Source organism: Conger conger, chromosome 3 (genome assembly GCF_963514075.1).
Source record: "Conger conger chromosome 3, fConCon1.1, whole genome shotgun sequence".
Lineage (NCBI taxonomy): Eukaryota > Metazoa > Chordata > Actinopteri > Anguilliformes > Congridae > Conger > Conger conger.
Genome location: NC_083762.1, coordinates 23,480,328 through 23,497,003, shown reverse-complemented (window position 1 = coordinate 23,497,003; position 16,676 = coordinate 23,480,328). Strand labels below are relative to the sequence as shown.

Sequence of the window (16,676 nt, the reverse complement as noted above, 5' to 3'; positions counted from 1 at the left end):
TCTTGTGTGTAATTTAATAACTTTTGCCTTTAAACTTCATGTAACTTCATGTAATTTAGACATCTGTATGGCAACCTATATCTGCACTTGAGAAAGTCTCACTAACAAGTTTTGATATCAGTAAGACCACTTGACCAGGCTTAAAATAAATTCCACAAAACAGAATGGAAGATCATAAACCAAGCCTAATAATTCTGAAATGGAAAATGAGATTAATAGCTGAACGTGTCCTTAAAAAAAATTATATTTATTTTTGTTCCCCCTTACTGTTAATCCACCAACCAACATCAAAAAATAAAATAAAAACAGAAATATTTAAAAAGCATACATTGGATCATGTGACCGCTTTGTCGTGGGAAAACAAGGTCCACGGTCATCAGTTTGTTTAATGTACAGCAGTTACAGAATACAGAGGGCAATATAATGCATTTTAATAAGCCAGCACACCACTTTCTGTGATACCTGAAGTCTATATTTAGGCTACTATATTCTGGGTGCACTAACATTTCAGGGGATCAAAAACCTTTGTTTTAGACCCATTTGTATACAACATAACAAGGTGCCTTAGGAACAGGAAAAGGGAAGGGGGAGGGGGCAGTCCACCTGAAATGGTACAAATCGATTGGCTGTGAGCTATAGGATGCACTTAGCACAGCCAAATTTAGAGCTGAGGGCCAAGACAGGACACAGGATACTTTTAGGCGAGCAGACCGATGATTTTCAGATCAGTGCTCAATGTGTGACAAACAAAAAGACAAAGGCACAACCACCCCCACGCAGTCCCACTCAATCTCACAAAGGGGGGGGGGGGAGGTCACCTCTGCGCTAAACATTTACTTGTGGTAAGGCTTCGTTCAGATTTATAACTGGAGTATTACTGCAAGGGAAAGAACCAAGACTGTGCAAGTGAGGTGAAAATGAACAGACAGTTCCAACTCCATGTCCCACGATCAGACAATGCATTGGCTAGGGAACACAAACTTGAAAATACCCATTTCCTGTTTCTGTTTGAGAACTTGGAAAACGAGTTCACTTTACTAAAATATACACAAAGTTTCAGAGAATCACTCAACTTACTTATACATCACAGAGACTTTTTACAAATTAAATCAATTTGATTACATTTTACTAAATACAGTGCATGAAATTACAATTACAAGTAAGGCATGATTGTGAGCTTGTGAGCAGAAGTATTTGACTATATGGGTGCGCATGTATATCTGTCAGGTAGTTATGTGTAACCATGTATACACTCAAATAGTGGGAATCACAAGGTGAGTCACAATTCAACTTCATGACCCTTAGGACTGAAATTACCAATTTGATCATTTTTCCAGTTTGACTGTTGGATACTTAAGATAACAGAACATTCGACACAATTCAATTACGTGTTCATAGAACATAGAAGCCTAAAATCTAGTGATCTGATTTTTTTTTTTTTTTTTTCCTGCAGCTGTAGCTACATCAGGGCATGGTGAATATGTAAACATTTTCCAAGTTTTGCAACATCAATGGGCTACAGCTCAAATTAATGAAATTGCCCAGATTGGGTTTAAAGGAAATGATCAGCAAAAACAAATGACAAAGGCTTGATATTTGGTGAAAAGGATATACATGTTATTCACTGAGGATGAAGCGCACCACATTCGGGTAGTTTAAAGATGGAAAAGCCACACAGAGGATTTCGGTTTGATAGTACGAGATGTTCCGTAAGCCTCATCTCTCCCAACACTGAGAACATTATTTGCTTGCAGCATTTAACCAAAGTGGGTTACTAAAACAAAAACAAAAAAACCCTGAATGTTGACAGGTTTTGCAACAAATCAAGGAGAAAATAATTACATATAGCATGGAGTGATGCCGTTCCCCTCCACTGCTCACCCAATACCCCGTTCCTCTCCTCTCAAAACCACACCCAGCATGCTCAGTCTAGTACTTTTCACTGCTAGCATCAATTCTTTAAGACTCGTTTCACAGAGGGTAGGGGATGAGCACTGGAAAGGAGAACAGTCGAGTCGAACATCATTTAACCCTCCGAATGGTACGTTCCCTCTCCCCGTCCTGCGACGTTACATCAAGGTGTCTTTGTGGTGGCGCATTATGTGCTGGTTCTTTTCCGAGGGCCGGCGGAAGCCCTTCTTGCAGTAGTCGCAGCGGTGCGGGTAGTCCTTGGTGTGTATGGAGATGACGTGGCGCTTGAAACCTGAGGCGTCCGTAGTGTTGTACTCACAGTACTGGCACTGGTAGACCTTTCGGCCGCTGTGAGTCTTCATGTGCTTCTTCAGTTCGATCTGGTGCCGGAAGCCCCGCCTGCAGCGCTTGCACTTGAAGGGCAGGTCCTTGGTGTGGACCGACAGGATGTGGCGGCTGAGCGTGAACGGGTCCGAGATCTTGAAGTCGCAGTGCCGGCACTGGTGCACCTTGTTGCCCTTGTGGGTCTCCGAGTGCTTCTTGAGCTCCGAGGGCCGGTGGAAGCCCTTCTCGCACACCTCGCACTTGTGCGGGAAGTCCTTGGTGTGCACCGAGATGACGTGGCGCTTCAGGTCGCTGGAGTTGGTGCTCTTGTGCTCGCAGTGCGGGCACTGGTGCGTCTTGTGGCCCTGGAAGATCTCCATGTGCTTCTGCAGCTCGCGCTCGTCGGCGAAGGCCTGCGGGCAGTGGCCGCACTTGAAGGGCAGCTCGGTGCCGTGCTTGCTCTTGATGTGAGTCTTTAGGTTGGACTGGTCGGCGCAGCGGAACTCGCAGTGCTGGCACTGGTAGGGCTTCTCGCCCGTGTGCGTGCGCATGTGCTTCTTCAGCTCCGATGGGTGGCGGAAGCCCTTGGCGCACTCCACGCACACGTGGGCGAAGTTCTTGCTGTGCACGGCCAGCAGGTGGCGGTTGAGCAGGCCCTGCTCGGCCGTCTCGTAGTCGCAGTACTTGCACTTGTGCAGCTTGGGCTCCTTGTCGCGCAGGATGAGCTTGTTGGAGCTGAGCGGGCTGGCCTCGCGGTAGCGCCGCGTGTACTCGGTGAACTCCGGGACCTTCTCGCTCTTGATGATGAGCTTGTGGCCCTCCAGGTGGTTGTGGAAGCTCACCTTCTTGTTGGTGGTGAAGTCGCAGTCGGTGCACTGGTACTTCTTCTTGAACATGTGGTCTGGGTGGTTCTTCATGTGGCGCTTCAGGAAGCCCCGCGACTTGAACTTCTTCCCGCAGATGTGGCACGGGTAGACCGTCAGGGGCTGCCCGTCCGGCCCAATTATCACAGCTGCGGGCAAGAAAGGCGGGGCAGTCACAAAAACGGGCAGTTTACCACAGTTCAACAGCACAGTTTATCTTCTACTGGAGTAGTCTGCTGATACCTTGTCGAGCATCCAGCTTTCAACTACAAATGCAGCCTTCGTCACTTTTTCAGCCCAAAAGGACAAAGGGAGAACTTCTCCTGTAATATACATCAATCCATCCAACCCGCTAACCAGGCCTGTCCTAGCATGCACTGGGCGTGAGGCAGGGTACATACAGCAGTCACTCACACACCAGGCAATTTAGACTCTCCAACATTGCTCCCCGGGCGCTGCACTGTGGCTGCCCACTGCTCCTAGGTAACTAGGATGGGTCAAATGCAGAGGACAAATTAACCCTCAGGGTACAATAAAGTATATCTTATCTTATCTTATCTTATAATTAGCCTACACTGCACTGCTTTGGAGGAGAACGGTGTAAACCCACCCGGACACAGGGAGAACACGGATAAAAAACAGATAGGCCCCGGCCAGGATTCAAACTCAGAGCCTTCTTGTCGTGAAGTAACCATGCCAAGAGCACTAAAGCATGAACAGTGAATGCAGCCCCTTTGGTTACTGCCCTTTCCTGACGGGTGGTGTGAGAGGGGAGCTGGCGAGCGCTCGTACCCGTTTGGCACTGCCGCGTCTCGCCCTTCTTCTTCTTCCTGGCCTTCTGCTTGAGGGCCCTGCTGGTGCTCAGGCTGTCGCTGATCTGCAGGTACTGGGTGGCGGTGCCGTTCTTATTCTCCAACCGGCTGTCCAGGTTGTTCCCTGAAGGGGCAGAGCCACAGTCTCACTAACCAATAAGCTCACAGGCTGACAGCTGACTCATAAATTTACTTTAAAAGTCAATGTAAATTTCTTAATTAAAGTTATTAAGCGAGTTTTATTAAAAGTAAAGTATTATTTTAACGGTGGAAAACTGTTAACACTGGGCACCAGCAAAATGTGGGTGAATAGGTTTCACATCTCCCGTTTGTTGCCTTTAGATAATTTTATGACACAGTTGTGAGGCAAAAGTGGATTCCTAATGAATTCTGATGAATTGCTTATTGAAATACTCAAAAATCATCCTCCTGACCCCCTGCGCTGCATTTAACTCATGGCAGAGCTGAGGCAGAGGACGGGGGGAGGCGGGGGGGGGGGGGGGTGATTGACAGCTCACCGTACGCGGCCGCCCAGGCCACAGGCACAAAGGTCTTGTTCACGGCGGGATCCTCCAGCTGAGACTCCTGAATGGCGGGCGGCGCCTCCTCCTCCCCCACGATCACCTCCATGTACACCTCGTCTGCTATCTCCGCGCAGTCTGGGGCACAAACCAGCACACGGGCTCAGAGGAAAACACCATCGCACCACACACTACCCCTGCCATTACAACCACGGGACAAAATGGCAGAGTCCGATCCCGTAATTCCACTCACCGATGTCCTCGTCCCCCTGGCACGAGTCCTTCACGGCCATGTACACCATCTTCTCCCGGGACAGCCTTCCCACGTTCCCCGTCTCCAGCACCGCGTGACCGTTGTGGAAGTCACTCTCCGTCACCACCTCCGTCCCGCCTACAATCACGACAGACACGCAAGTCAAACCCACGCCGCCCTCACTTCGCAACATAGAGGGGTTAGGGAACATGCAGCCCAAATTCTGGTTCTTAATCAACCGGTGAGAAATACACTTGAACTGTTCACATATGACAAGACAAGAAAACATGAATTGTGTTTCATGTCATATTAGCAATGGGCCATGAAAGCATGCAATACTATAGTTTACCAGTTGGTGGCAGCAATAAGCATTTACAGATTAGCAATACCAGACATGGTGTATGCATGGAGCAATCCAACCTTCTGGCTTTAGCCCCTCAGACAAATGCTTTGAAGACACAGATATCAACAATTACCTTTTTTTTTATTTGTATATGAACATAGACCTATTTAAGAGAAGGGCCCTAGAATTGAATAGATTAGAATAGAAACTGTAATACCATGGTTTGTCAAAGGGTGGCAGTAATTGTCAGCAAACATGCAATATCCAACCTCTCGACCCCCCTCCCCCCACCCCCAAATAAAAAAAAAAGAACAAAAAATGTTAAACTACTCTAATTATTTCACATGGATATATATTTTCATGGTAAAACATTCCGTTTTCAGAAAAATGTGCTTGAAACAGTGCAGACTCTGTAAGGTCGGTAATACTTCCAGAATCAAAGAGAAAGTTGTAAAACGCCTCTCCCGTGCAAGTCCGTGGCTCACCTATCTCCACATCGTCATCGGCCTCCGCCTTGAAGATGTACACCTTGATGACCTCTGAGCCGTAGCCGCCCTCCTTGGAGCAGTCGCCCTGAGTCACCTCCGTGCTGATCTTCAGCGGGGTGCTGCCGATGTCCAGCTTCTCGCCAACATCATCCACTGAGTCAACACAGAACAGTGTCCCTTAAACTCTCTTCTCAAAGTCAAACATAAATCACACCCCTGCATTACAGCTTTATGGGCCATTACCAGACTGAAAACAACAACCAACAGTAAGTTACGAGGTGCACTGGAGCATTGGGGGCTCACAAAAGGAGCAGCCTTAAAGGAATAGTTCTGCACCATCCCTTAAAGTGATGAACTATGCCTTTAAAAATGGCATTTACCAGGGCTTTTTAGTGTAATTTTATTGACCAAGGCAGTTTGTGTGCAATTAATAATATTTAGAAGGGCTGATATCAGGCCAGTCCGTGTTAATTTTTTAAGAAAGAAAACGCATCAAGGGACTTTGCAAAGGTTGCATGAGTGCACATCACCCAGTTATTAGCCAAAATGTGGATGGTTGGATGAAAACAGTTTGAACCATTTCCTATGGTGCATTAAAGGAAAATATTTATTAGAGTGGACATTGTAAAAATGTCAGCAGATACATATGCAAATATTAAAATTATGTTTCACTGCAAAAATACAATAAAACATAAAATATAATTTTAAAACCCCTGAAAGTGATCCATCACTTTAATTAAGCACTTACAGCACACACGACCAACACCGATTTAAGCTGTGGGTGTTTAATACAGTAACAAGCCACACTGTTATCTTAAATTGCATTGAATATGGAAAAGTATGCTTATGACGCATGCTATGGGGTTTCAGTGAGGCATAGCGTGATTATCCTGATTTTCAACCCCATGGGGTTGCATGAACAATGACTGAAAGGAGCAATGCAGTACATACACTATATTGCCAAAAGTATTCGCTCGCCTGCCATCACACGCATATGAACGTGAGTGACATCCCATTCTTAAACCATAGGATTTAATATGATGTCGGCCCACCCTTTGCAGCTATAACAGCTTCAACTGTTCTAGGAAGGCTTTCCACAAGGTTTAGGAGTGTGTTTATGGAAATCTTTGACCATTCTTCCAGAAGTGCATTTGTGAGGTCAGACACTGATGTTGGACGAGAAGGCCTGGCTCGCAGTCTCCGCTCTAATTCATCCCAAAGGTTCTATGGGTTGAGGTCAGGACTCTGTGCAGGCCAGTCAAGTTCTTCCACACCAAACTCGTTCATCCATGTCTTTATGGCCCTTGCTTTGTGCACTGGTGGCAGTCATGTTGGAACAGGAAGGGGCCATCTCCAAACTGTTCCCACAAAGTTGGGAGCACGAAATTGTCCAAAATGTCTTGGTATGCTGAAGCATTAAGAGTTCCTATCACTGGAACTAAGGGGCCGAGCCCAACTCCCGAAAAACAACCCCACACCATAATCCCCCCTCCACCAAACTTTACACTTGGCACAATGCAGTCAGACAAGTACCGACTCATCCATCAGATTGCCAGACGGAGAAGCGTGATTCGTCACTCCAGAGAACACGTCTCCACTGCTCTAGAGTCCAGTGGCGGCGGGCTTTACACCACTGCATCCGACGCTTTGCATTGCGCTTGGTGATGTAAGGCTTGGATGCAGCTGCTCGGCCATGGAAACCCATTCCATGAAGCTCTGTACGCACTGTTCTTGAGCTAATCTGAAGATCACATGAAGTTTGGAGGTCTGTAGCTATTGACTCTGCAGAAAGTTGGCGACCTCAGCATCTGCTGACCCCGCTCTGTGATTTTACGTGGCCTACCAATTTGTGGCTGAGTTGCTGTCGTTCCCAATTGCTTCCACTTTGTTATAGTACCACTAACAGTTGATTGTGGAATATTTAGTAGTGAGGAAATTTCACGACTGGATTTATTGCACAGGTGGCGTCCTACCACGGTACCACGCTGGAATTCACAGAGCTCCTGAGAGCGACCCATTCTTTCACAAATGTTTGTAGAAGTAGTCTGCATGCCTAGGTGCTTGATTTTATACACCTGTGGCCATGGAAGTGATTGGAACACCTGATTTCAATGATTTGGATAGCCGAGTGAATACTTCTGGCAATATAGTGTCTCACACCGCTTCAACAAATATCCAACTGTATGAATGGAAAACATATCACTACATAAAATGTCCAACAATATAATTTCAGCCATGTAAATCATCCAGTATATGGGAAGCTTTGCCCAGTAATACTCCATTCAATAAGTATATGAAGGCACGTTAAGATGCATACTTGACCATTTAGCAAATGATACCCAATTTTTTGTATTACCTCCATCTTCATTGTTTTGAAATAGCAGCATTTCATTAAATAATCAAACTACTGCATGGCCTGGTGTACCTGGTGGTACATTCTTGCACTAGTGTACGGTTCACTCACAGGAGATCATCAGGTAGTCCTCGGAGGTGCTCTTGCCGTCCTCATCCTCGCCAGTCTTCAGCGTGACGGTGGAGGTGGGCATGCCCTCGTGCGTCTGGATGACCGCGTCCCCGTCGGCGTTGGCCACCATCACCTCCTCGGCCACCATCTCGTGCTCCAGGTGGCCCTCCTGCTGGTGAGAGAGCAGGTCGGCCACAAACACCTGGTCCGACTCGCCCATCAGGTCGGCCGTCAGCACGTGGTGGTCGCCGCCCAGCGCCTCCTCGATGGCCACCTCCGCCCCCAGCACCGACTCCGGCACCATCACGCCCTCGGAGGTCACCACGTCCTCCTGGCCCACGTCCGGGCCCTCCACCACCTCCGCCTCCAGCCCGTGCTCCAGCGTGATGCCCTCATCCGTCACCACGTCCGACACCAGCACGGCCTCGGGCACCGACACCACGATGTGGTCTCCGTCGATGTGGGCCATGCCCCCCATACCCGCCACTGCACAGACAATATGTATTACACATTGTACCAACTACAGGGCTTAGAGGATATGAAAAACAATCAAAGTATCTCTCTGGAGATTGGTGGTTCCCAAACCTCTCCTCTAGTACCCCCAGGTGTTCCCCCTCCGAGGAGAGGTTTGGGACGCACTGCTCTAAAGCATCTGGAAAGGGAAGTCACAGTTTGTGAGATTCACTGAAACAAATCTGATTGGCTCCAGTAGCAATTAGCATGGTTTGCCAGCACCGAGTTGGCTTGAATCGAACTTCTGCTTGTATGATGGCCAATATGACATTTATATACATTGTCTTTTTTTACCATCCAAAATCACATTTTTGTGTCAACCAGAAAATTTCTGTATCATTCATCCCTGCTACAGATATTTACCCAGATATTTGCTTTAAAAAAATAAAAAAAAACTTGTCAGATCTATACCTACCAAAGTCTTGCATTATCATAGTGTGGGGCATTTTCAGATCCTGCGAGTGTAGCTCCAAGACCCCACCACCTTGGTCCATTGTCTTTTATTTCCTAAAGCTTTATTACAAAAACAAGTGTATATAATTAGGTCATCGGCCAGCTTTTGTACAGACTCATCTATATGAACTTATTTAAACACATAAAATTCACAATTATTCAACAAAAATATTTTTGGAGAAGCAAATTCATAAAAATCATCATTGCCAACACCAATTTTAAAACTTATTTGGTTCAACTACGCTAACCTTACAAAATACAGACATGGATGTAGACTTGTTATAGTCAAGAATATACAAGTGCCTGAAGAACAAAAAAAGGTGTTGGTGCAACAGACAGTATTAGTGACTCAAGATAAGAGTGTACTGGCCAAGCAAATAAACATTATGATCATCACAAGTTCAATTACAAAATCGAAAAGACACTAAAAACCAGTCAGCCAATAGTAATCTTACCTTCACATTTGATTCCAACGTCCTGGCAAAAACATAAAATGGTTAAAAAATAAGGTTCTTCTTGTGTCCTGGAATAAACTAACCTGCAAAGGAGGAGGGGTCTAATTAGTAAAGCTTGAAAATGTATTATTAGTTGACAACTCCTCTTCACCTTTCTAAGGAGAGATATGAAAGAAAAGATTAAATAATCTTTGCTGGACAACTCGGAATTAAGTGCAGGCAATGAATCATGCATACTGTACTATAAATACATAGAGTGACATAAGACACTTCAGAAAATATGTTTTTCACTTCACCATTGAGCAAAATTGTCAGTGACTGTCCGTAAAGCTTGAGGACAATTTAATCTGACCAAACCTGTCAACAACAATGCATAAGGCAATAAATACATTTTGTGAACTTATTTTCCAGTGTATTTTTTGTTTGTGTGCATTAACACATTTTATTTCAAAATCCCATTCATGTAAGTTAATAAAAACTGAAAAGCCAAAATCAAGTATATTTGCAACCTTATTGTTTCTGGAACGCAGAAGTGGAAATATGTACGTGTGGCTTTGACTATGTGAAGCATTGCAGAAACTAAAATATATTATTACATCTACTGGTTCAGGGCTGTTGTCAAAACTTATTTTAAATTGCTTATAAGGTTCAAGAAAAGCAGCTGCCACATGTAATTTGCTAAAAAAAAAAAAAAAAAAAGCTAAAAGAACCTCAGAGAATATTGACAGGGGTAGGGCCAACAAACAATTCAAAGTGTGTGATTTGAATTGACATAAAAGATTTTTAAATATATAATTTAGCTACCGTTTTGAAATGACAGCACCAAAAGGCAAGGTTTTCGTCAACAAGACTTTAATTAGTCAACCCCAGAATGTATCACCGTCATTTGACTTTATTGGTGAAGACAATACCATGAAGACAGATGTTCAACAATCAAAATACAGTTGGTATGCGGACATATTCCAGCTCCCCGCCCCCAGATTTTAGAAAATAATGTTACACGTTCCTACACGAAACAAAATTCCCAGATGTTTCCACCGCATAAAACTTGCCTTTATAATGATGTTAAAAGTACCCCGCCAGGTAATTGTTTCATAGTCAATGCGCTTAATTTGCATACAAGTTGCCTAGCCAACCAAGATTACAGTAAACACTTGACTATCAGGTTAAACCACAACCAGCTGTTTAGTCGTGCACGGGGCTACCTAATTGGTTAGATACGCATTGCAAATCAAATTCACATGAGCGCCAAATTTCCAGGGCAAGTCACTCCAGCTAATTTTGCTCAATTTAACATTTACCGCTTAACGTACAATGGTTAACTTCAGCAACGAGCCCTCTATTACGTAGCTAGCCAGGCAGTCAACGACCTGGATATTAATATTACAAACTAATCAACAAGCTTCATATGTGAATGTGGGGTTCAATTCGTTACATTCGATTTTTGGCAGTGAAATGTTCAGCAACTGATATGCAAAAAATGCACTAACGTTGCATGTTGCATTCGCTGTACAGCCACACGTTTCACACAGCCGTCTGTGTTTGGCGCCTGTCAATCCCACCCACAGCTCATACTAATGCAGCCACTGAAACATGGCGCTTCCCTGGTGCTCGGACAATTTGCAACCAGGCGCAACAGAATCTGAAACCTGAGTATTCTTCTAAGACATCGGCTTCGTCATAATTAGAAACATACGATAGTATTACTAAAGAACGCCACGTTAACATTTTTGGTATAGTATCACTGTAATGGGAAACGCGTTTCGATAAATCGTCAAAAACTGTAGCAAACAACTTCAGCGAGCTAACAACCTAACACAGACGCCCTGCGACAGCGGCCGACATCTTGTATTCCGCCATTTTAGCAACCAAGCTAGGTAGCTAACACTTCGCGTATCACCGAAACCATTTTCCCAGAGATACGTTCAAAGCAATTTAATCTTGCATTTATAATTGACAATGTCATATTAACTCTGAACAAACTGCAATCATGCACCAACAATAGGCCAACAGAATGAAAATCATGACGGAGACATGCAGCATGTGGTAGCTGCTTTCTTCGCCTTTGTTGCGCTTTCGGTGCGGGTTTAATGAGGCCCAGGCCCGAGAGACAGGGCCCTCGCCGCAAACTTGCTACTACATTCCCACGGATTTAAAACACATTACCTGTTTTTGAATTTTCTTTTCTGTTCTGGGAAGGTTTTCGTCTTTCTTAGTTTAGTCACAGCCTGTTTTGCTATTTTTTCCCACAGTAGGGACGTCGCGGCCTGCACATTCTGGATTCTCGAACTCTCTTTTCCAGGCCTGGACCAATCAGGCTTCTTGCTGACAGTAGAGGAGGGAGGGGGAGACATCGCGCGCGGCCTCCTTCGCAGCAGATCCCTGTCTATTTACGTCACTCGAGTGAAAGGCTGTAGTGTTTTTCTGGGTTTAAAATTGGATGCTGCAGGGCAATATAGACCGGGGCGTCTGTGGACGCAATTGCACTTTTCTATGAAAAGGACCGCCGAATGACTATCTCAATACTCCTGAGGTACCTGCTGTGGTGATGACCAAATAAATACTTTACTGTGATCACGAATCACTTAATAGTGCGCGGGATTTACTAGCTTAGCTAAAATTGGCAACAGCTAGCTAGTTGCCAATTCCGTGTACGTTAGCTGTATTTTATGAACAAAGATGCTATGTAGTCAGACAGTCTTTCATTTGGACGATTATCGTAGCTAGCTAGCCATCCAGAAAATGTAAGACGATAACTCGAACTATTTAGCTGGCTCGATGCAGTAAGGGGGAATTGTATTGCTAGCTTGTAAAATCCCAATTACAGTGTCATTGACAATTAATGTTATATGTAACTTGATGTTAAGTGTATTCAAAATGTTATGTTACTGTATACGTTTGTAAACCCGCCCTTCCCCTCGCCGTAATTGAGCTGTCCCACAAACCATTAACGATTGATCAACTATTGATTAGCTAGCTCCCTGTGATATTTTTAACCAAGTCACACAATTTTACCACAACAGCTATGTTTCTATACGTCCTTAAATACTTCCCACTGGAAAAAAACTGACCAAATTAAGTAGCCATCCACGTAAATACCACAAGGCTTTAATATTTATGTCAACATTAGGAATGTATGAATGCGTTTATAACTCTTGCCACTGTATGAACGAGTTTTGCCTCTGAATATGTGGAACGCTGCAGACCTCTGGTCTCTTATATGTCCATGTTCTAATATGGTTACTGATTAGATTTTTTTGGTCCTATGTATGCCCGTTTTGACTACATGCCCAACTGAGTGATGAGGACATTTTGTTGTTGGATGCTATCTGGATCATGTATTTTACCAATCTCAAATAAAGGATGCCATTTAATTATTTTCAGAAGCAAATCTTGGTTCTGCATTGTAAGCTTTGACTCCAGTTAAAAAACACAGGACACATTTTAATCTTCCTCATTTATAAAATTCTTTTTTTACTTGTTATGAGGGAATGGTTCAGACAGATATTGCATTGCTGTGTCCAACAAAACATACAATACAGACCCCTTCATAGCAAAACAAAAAACAACAGCCAATCTCACCAAATCACTCTTCACTTCCCATGGTTCTGGATGGAAGAAAATCCGTAAAAATGAGTGCTGCGGAGTGGCAGTGTCCTCACACAATACAGTACATGTCCGTACTTTGTCAATGGAAAAAAAACAGGCTATGTCCAGTTTTAGTTGGCCGACACATGGTTTGACAACAACGTGCATTAAAACACCGTAACAAATCTGGAGGTACCTACATGTTCATAAACAAATCGGTAAAATGTGATTGAAAAATGTATCACTACAATGCATAATTACAGCATAAATCAACTTGTAATGTACCATTCCAGCAGCTTCACAAATCTTCAATAAATCAGACCGAGATGACATTAAAAACAAAAGAAAAAGAAATCCTCAATGTCAGTGCCCCATCTTGTCAGTCTCTGGACCGCAGTGTTTGTGGTCTCTCTGGCCCGTCTTGAGGGACTGCTATGCCAACGCGTTGGCATCACCTGTCCTGTGTGAGGTGCAGAGCAGCCAGTGTCCCAGCCTGCTGGGGTTCAGCTATAGAGAGGGTCAGTGCGTTGGTGATACTGCACTGAGCGGTGAGGCGCACTGGGGCTTTTCGGCCTCAGTAACAGCCGTCCTTCCACGACTCGTCTGTGACGGGACTGCAAGATTTGGTCCAGCCCATGGACCTGCAAAGCAAAGGACAAGGCTGTGGAACCAATTTGGTGACTCAATGTACATAAACAGATGCAGTTAAATAATCAGAGCTCGGTTTGGATTCCAGAGCTGACGATCCCAGATTTTGACCAAATGTAAACTTGGTTAGGTTAAGGTGTAAAGGTTGGTTGAAAGTGTGCTAGCTTAGCCGAGGCAAGCTTCACTCGGTCACAAAAGTACTGTTTCCAGATTTAAGATTGACAGAATGATCTGCGTGATGCGGTACCTCCTGGCTGGCTGGGCCAGTCTTCCGCGCTGTGCAGGTCCCGGCCCGCCCAGCGAGACGCGGGCGCGCCCCGGAGTCTGTTTACCGCTCCCTGCAGCGGCCCTGCCGGCCGGGCCCGGGGACTGGACCCTCCGGACCGCTCCCGCAGAGCCTCCCTGTGCTGCAGCAGCTGCTGCCCCCCTCAGGGGCTGCCGAACCCCGGCCATGGGGCCCATGGGGCCCATAGCTTTGACCGGGGCACGGAGGGAGAGGGGCGACTGGCCATTTCCCCGAATCCTGCTGGAGGATGTACCTGGGGAGAGCAAACACTCGCTGAGGTTAGCGGGGTGAAAGCATTCCACTCGGGGAAATGCTGTTCAGGGGCTTCTGTTCAGAGGCTGCTGTTGAGGAAGTAATGAGATTGCCTAGATGGAGTCACTCAGTCCCACAGGGTGAGATCAATGCAATTTTGGAAGAAATGCTGCACAGAAAAACTAAAAACATAAAAATGCCCCTGCTTTTATACCAAAAGTCAAGACCACCGATAAAGGCCTCTTTATCAAAGACTGAAAAACTGTCCCTTAGAACACCAGTGTTTCATGTTAAAAGGGCAGATGTTACAGAACAACCCTTTTTCAGATTAAAAACTTCTGTACTTAATCCATCTACCATCATGAATGGCTGCCCATTACACATTTAGAATTCTTAACAAATTAGATGCCCACACATTTTCACATGGCCATGGTCACAAGGTTAATAATCATACGTCATATGGGGTGACATTGGCTCAGGTGTTAAGAGTCGGTTTGATCCCGTCCTGGGTGTGTCGAAAGTGTCCCTGAGCAAGACGCCTAACCCCCAAATGCTCCTGATGAGCTGGTTGGTGCTTTGCATGGCAGCCAATCGCCGTTGGTGCGTGAGTATGTGTATGAATGGGCGAATGAGAAGCATAAAATTGTACAGCCCTTTGTATAAAGGCGCTATATAAATGCCAACCATTTACCATATGTGCAAGTCTCCTACGTTTAAATTCCATGTCTGCATCAATTTATTTATATATATTAACCAAATAGTCAATCCTAGTTTCCATTCTGTATGTATAAATGAGGGAGAGAGCAGCCCAGCATAGATTGCGAGTTAAATATTTCCAGCTTTGCAGGGCCTTGCATCTTGCCCAGATAAGCAGTACATCTGTGTTAAAGGCAATAAATGCATGGCGCATAGTTGCAGCTTCCACTAGAGGGCAATACAGCTCAATATAAAAGCACATCAGAGGCCAAACGTTGACAAAGTGTCCATTTCCATGAACAGCACTGTGCCATAGACACGGGATAACAGAGACTGAGCCAGGGCTTGAAGATAGACTGCTGGGAGTTGCTGGTCTGTGTCTTGCATTATGCAGCTTGTGTGCTGGTGGGTCATCAGTGCTTTTGCAGCCTGATATTTGTGTTCCATTTCTAAGTAGGCAGCCATCCACACTACTGCCAACAACCTTATTTACACCGACAGCTGGAAGAAACTATCCTTGCCAGGCTGAAGACTAAGACTGAAATTGGTTCTTGGTCTGCATAATTGTTACGCTGGTCAACAAGGCCTTGTTCACACTGGCCTTTTTACACTGTATACCACATGTCCTAATAACTGATACATGTCACATTTGACAACTATGGTCTGAAGACAAGAAATATCTTGTGTCTAAATATGATCTGGCCCAATCAGGTATACAATGTGAATGTAAATGTTCTGGCATGTTGCCACCCAGGGCTGTTACATTTGAATAAAAATTTGATTGCTTGAGAATGAATGGCAGCATTTGTCCCTCTGGTTTTTCCAGACACCTTGATATCTTTAAATATAGCACACCACGAATATAGCTGGCAAGACCATGCCACATTGTGACACCGGTTGTAATCAGGAGCTAAATTCACCTCCCCAATTGAGGTTTTTCTGTATTAAATCTTTGACGGAGTAGATTTTCAGTGCTTTTATGACCAGGTGCAATATGCCTGGCAAATGAGGAGAAAAGTGATTTGTCTGAACACAAGACTGGTAACATAGAACTACTGTCCACAGAATATTTCACAAACAGAACTGTAGAGGCTACACTGTCTGTAGTGGTCTTGTGACAGAACCTTATCCAGAACTATGCAGGCCTTTTAATGTACTTCTTAAGCAAACTTACTAGGCCATCCTGGATTTGCAGCAAACCAGTAGGTCGTGCTGTAGGTTTTACATTGTGAAACCAAAAATGTATGAAAATACCCTTTAATAAAAGCAGAGAATCTGTTACAAATCTAAAAATCTTGTAAAATTACAAATCTATAATTAAGTTCACTGTGTATAGCAGAATAGTTGACCACATTTAATAAACATGCATAAAACTTGTCTGATGTACCCTATTTTAAACCTAAAAGGGTGGACCTTGACTGCCACATTTAACAGTCCAGTTTGAAATGTAATTCTTAACATTTGTATTAGTTGTGCTGTTAAGCAGTGTAAGCACACGCAGTAAATCACACAGATTGCCCTTCATTTTGTTAGACTTTGAAAAGTGCTGGCTAGTCTAAAATCAGTTCCTGTACTGAGTTTTCCTTAAGTGATGTGCTGCATATTCTCATCACATTAAAGTAAAAGGCACTAAATCACTTTTGAAAATAGGCAAATAGGCCTGGCAAACATAACCTTGTTCATCCCATACACATATTGTCAAGATGAACATTTGAAACATGTGCAAATAAAGAGAGCAGTTAGAGGGAAAAACTATGGCTGTTTCCCCTCATAGAAAATAATTTACTTTGTGATATGTTCACTGTA

At 44.5% G+C, this 16,676-nt stretch overlaps 2 protein-coding genes across 5 annotated transcripts in view; both read right to left on the bottom strand.

The window, feature by feature from the left end:
* Nucleotides 1-226: 226 nt before the first annotated feature.
* znf711 (zinc finger protein 711) lies at nt 227-11,944 on the bottom strand. 2 transcript variants are annotated; one of them, XM_061234627.1, is made up of 9 exons: nt 11,567-11,942; nt 9,401-9,483; nt 8,908-9,005; nt 7,980-8,465; nt 5,513-5,668; nt 4,685-4,822; nt 4,429-4,569; nt 3,891-4,034; nt 227-3,247 (listed from the first exon to the last, which is right to left on the bottom strand). In XM_061234627.1, exons 3-9 carry the CDS (start codon nt 8,984-8,986, stop codon nt 2,070-2,072), a joined length of 2,322 nt encoding a protein of 773 aa, XP_061090611.1. In that variant the 5' UTR covers nt 8,987-9,005; nt 9,401-9,483; nt 11,567-11,942; the 3' UTR covers nt 227-2,069. The 2 variants fall into 2 exon arrangements, with proteins under 2 accessions (XP_061090611.1, XP_061090612.1); XM_061234628.1 differs by lacking the exon at nt 3,891-4,034 and having other exon boundaries at nt 11,567-11,944.
* Nucleotides 11,945-12,842: 898 nt separating this feature from the next.
* Nucleotides 12,843-16,676, bottom strand: part of zgc:66447 (SLAIN motif-containing protein-like) — a 22,662-nt gene continuing 18,828 nt past the window's right edge. For all 3 annotated transcript variants that reach the window (XM_061234632.1, XM_061234629.1, XM_061234631.1), the window contains exons 8-9: nt 13,884-14,175; nt 12,843-13,629 (exon numbers count right to left, since the gene is read on the bottom strand). In XM_061234632.1, coding sequence (XP_061090616.1) covers nt 13,563-13,629; nt 13,884-14,175 — 359 coding nt within the window. In that variant the 3' untranslated portion in view covers nt 12,843-13,562. The remainder of the gene's footprint in view (nt 13,630-13,883; nt 14,176-16,676) is intronic.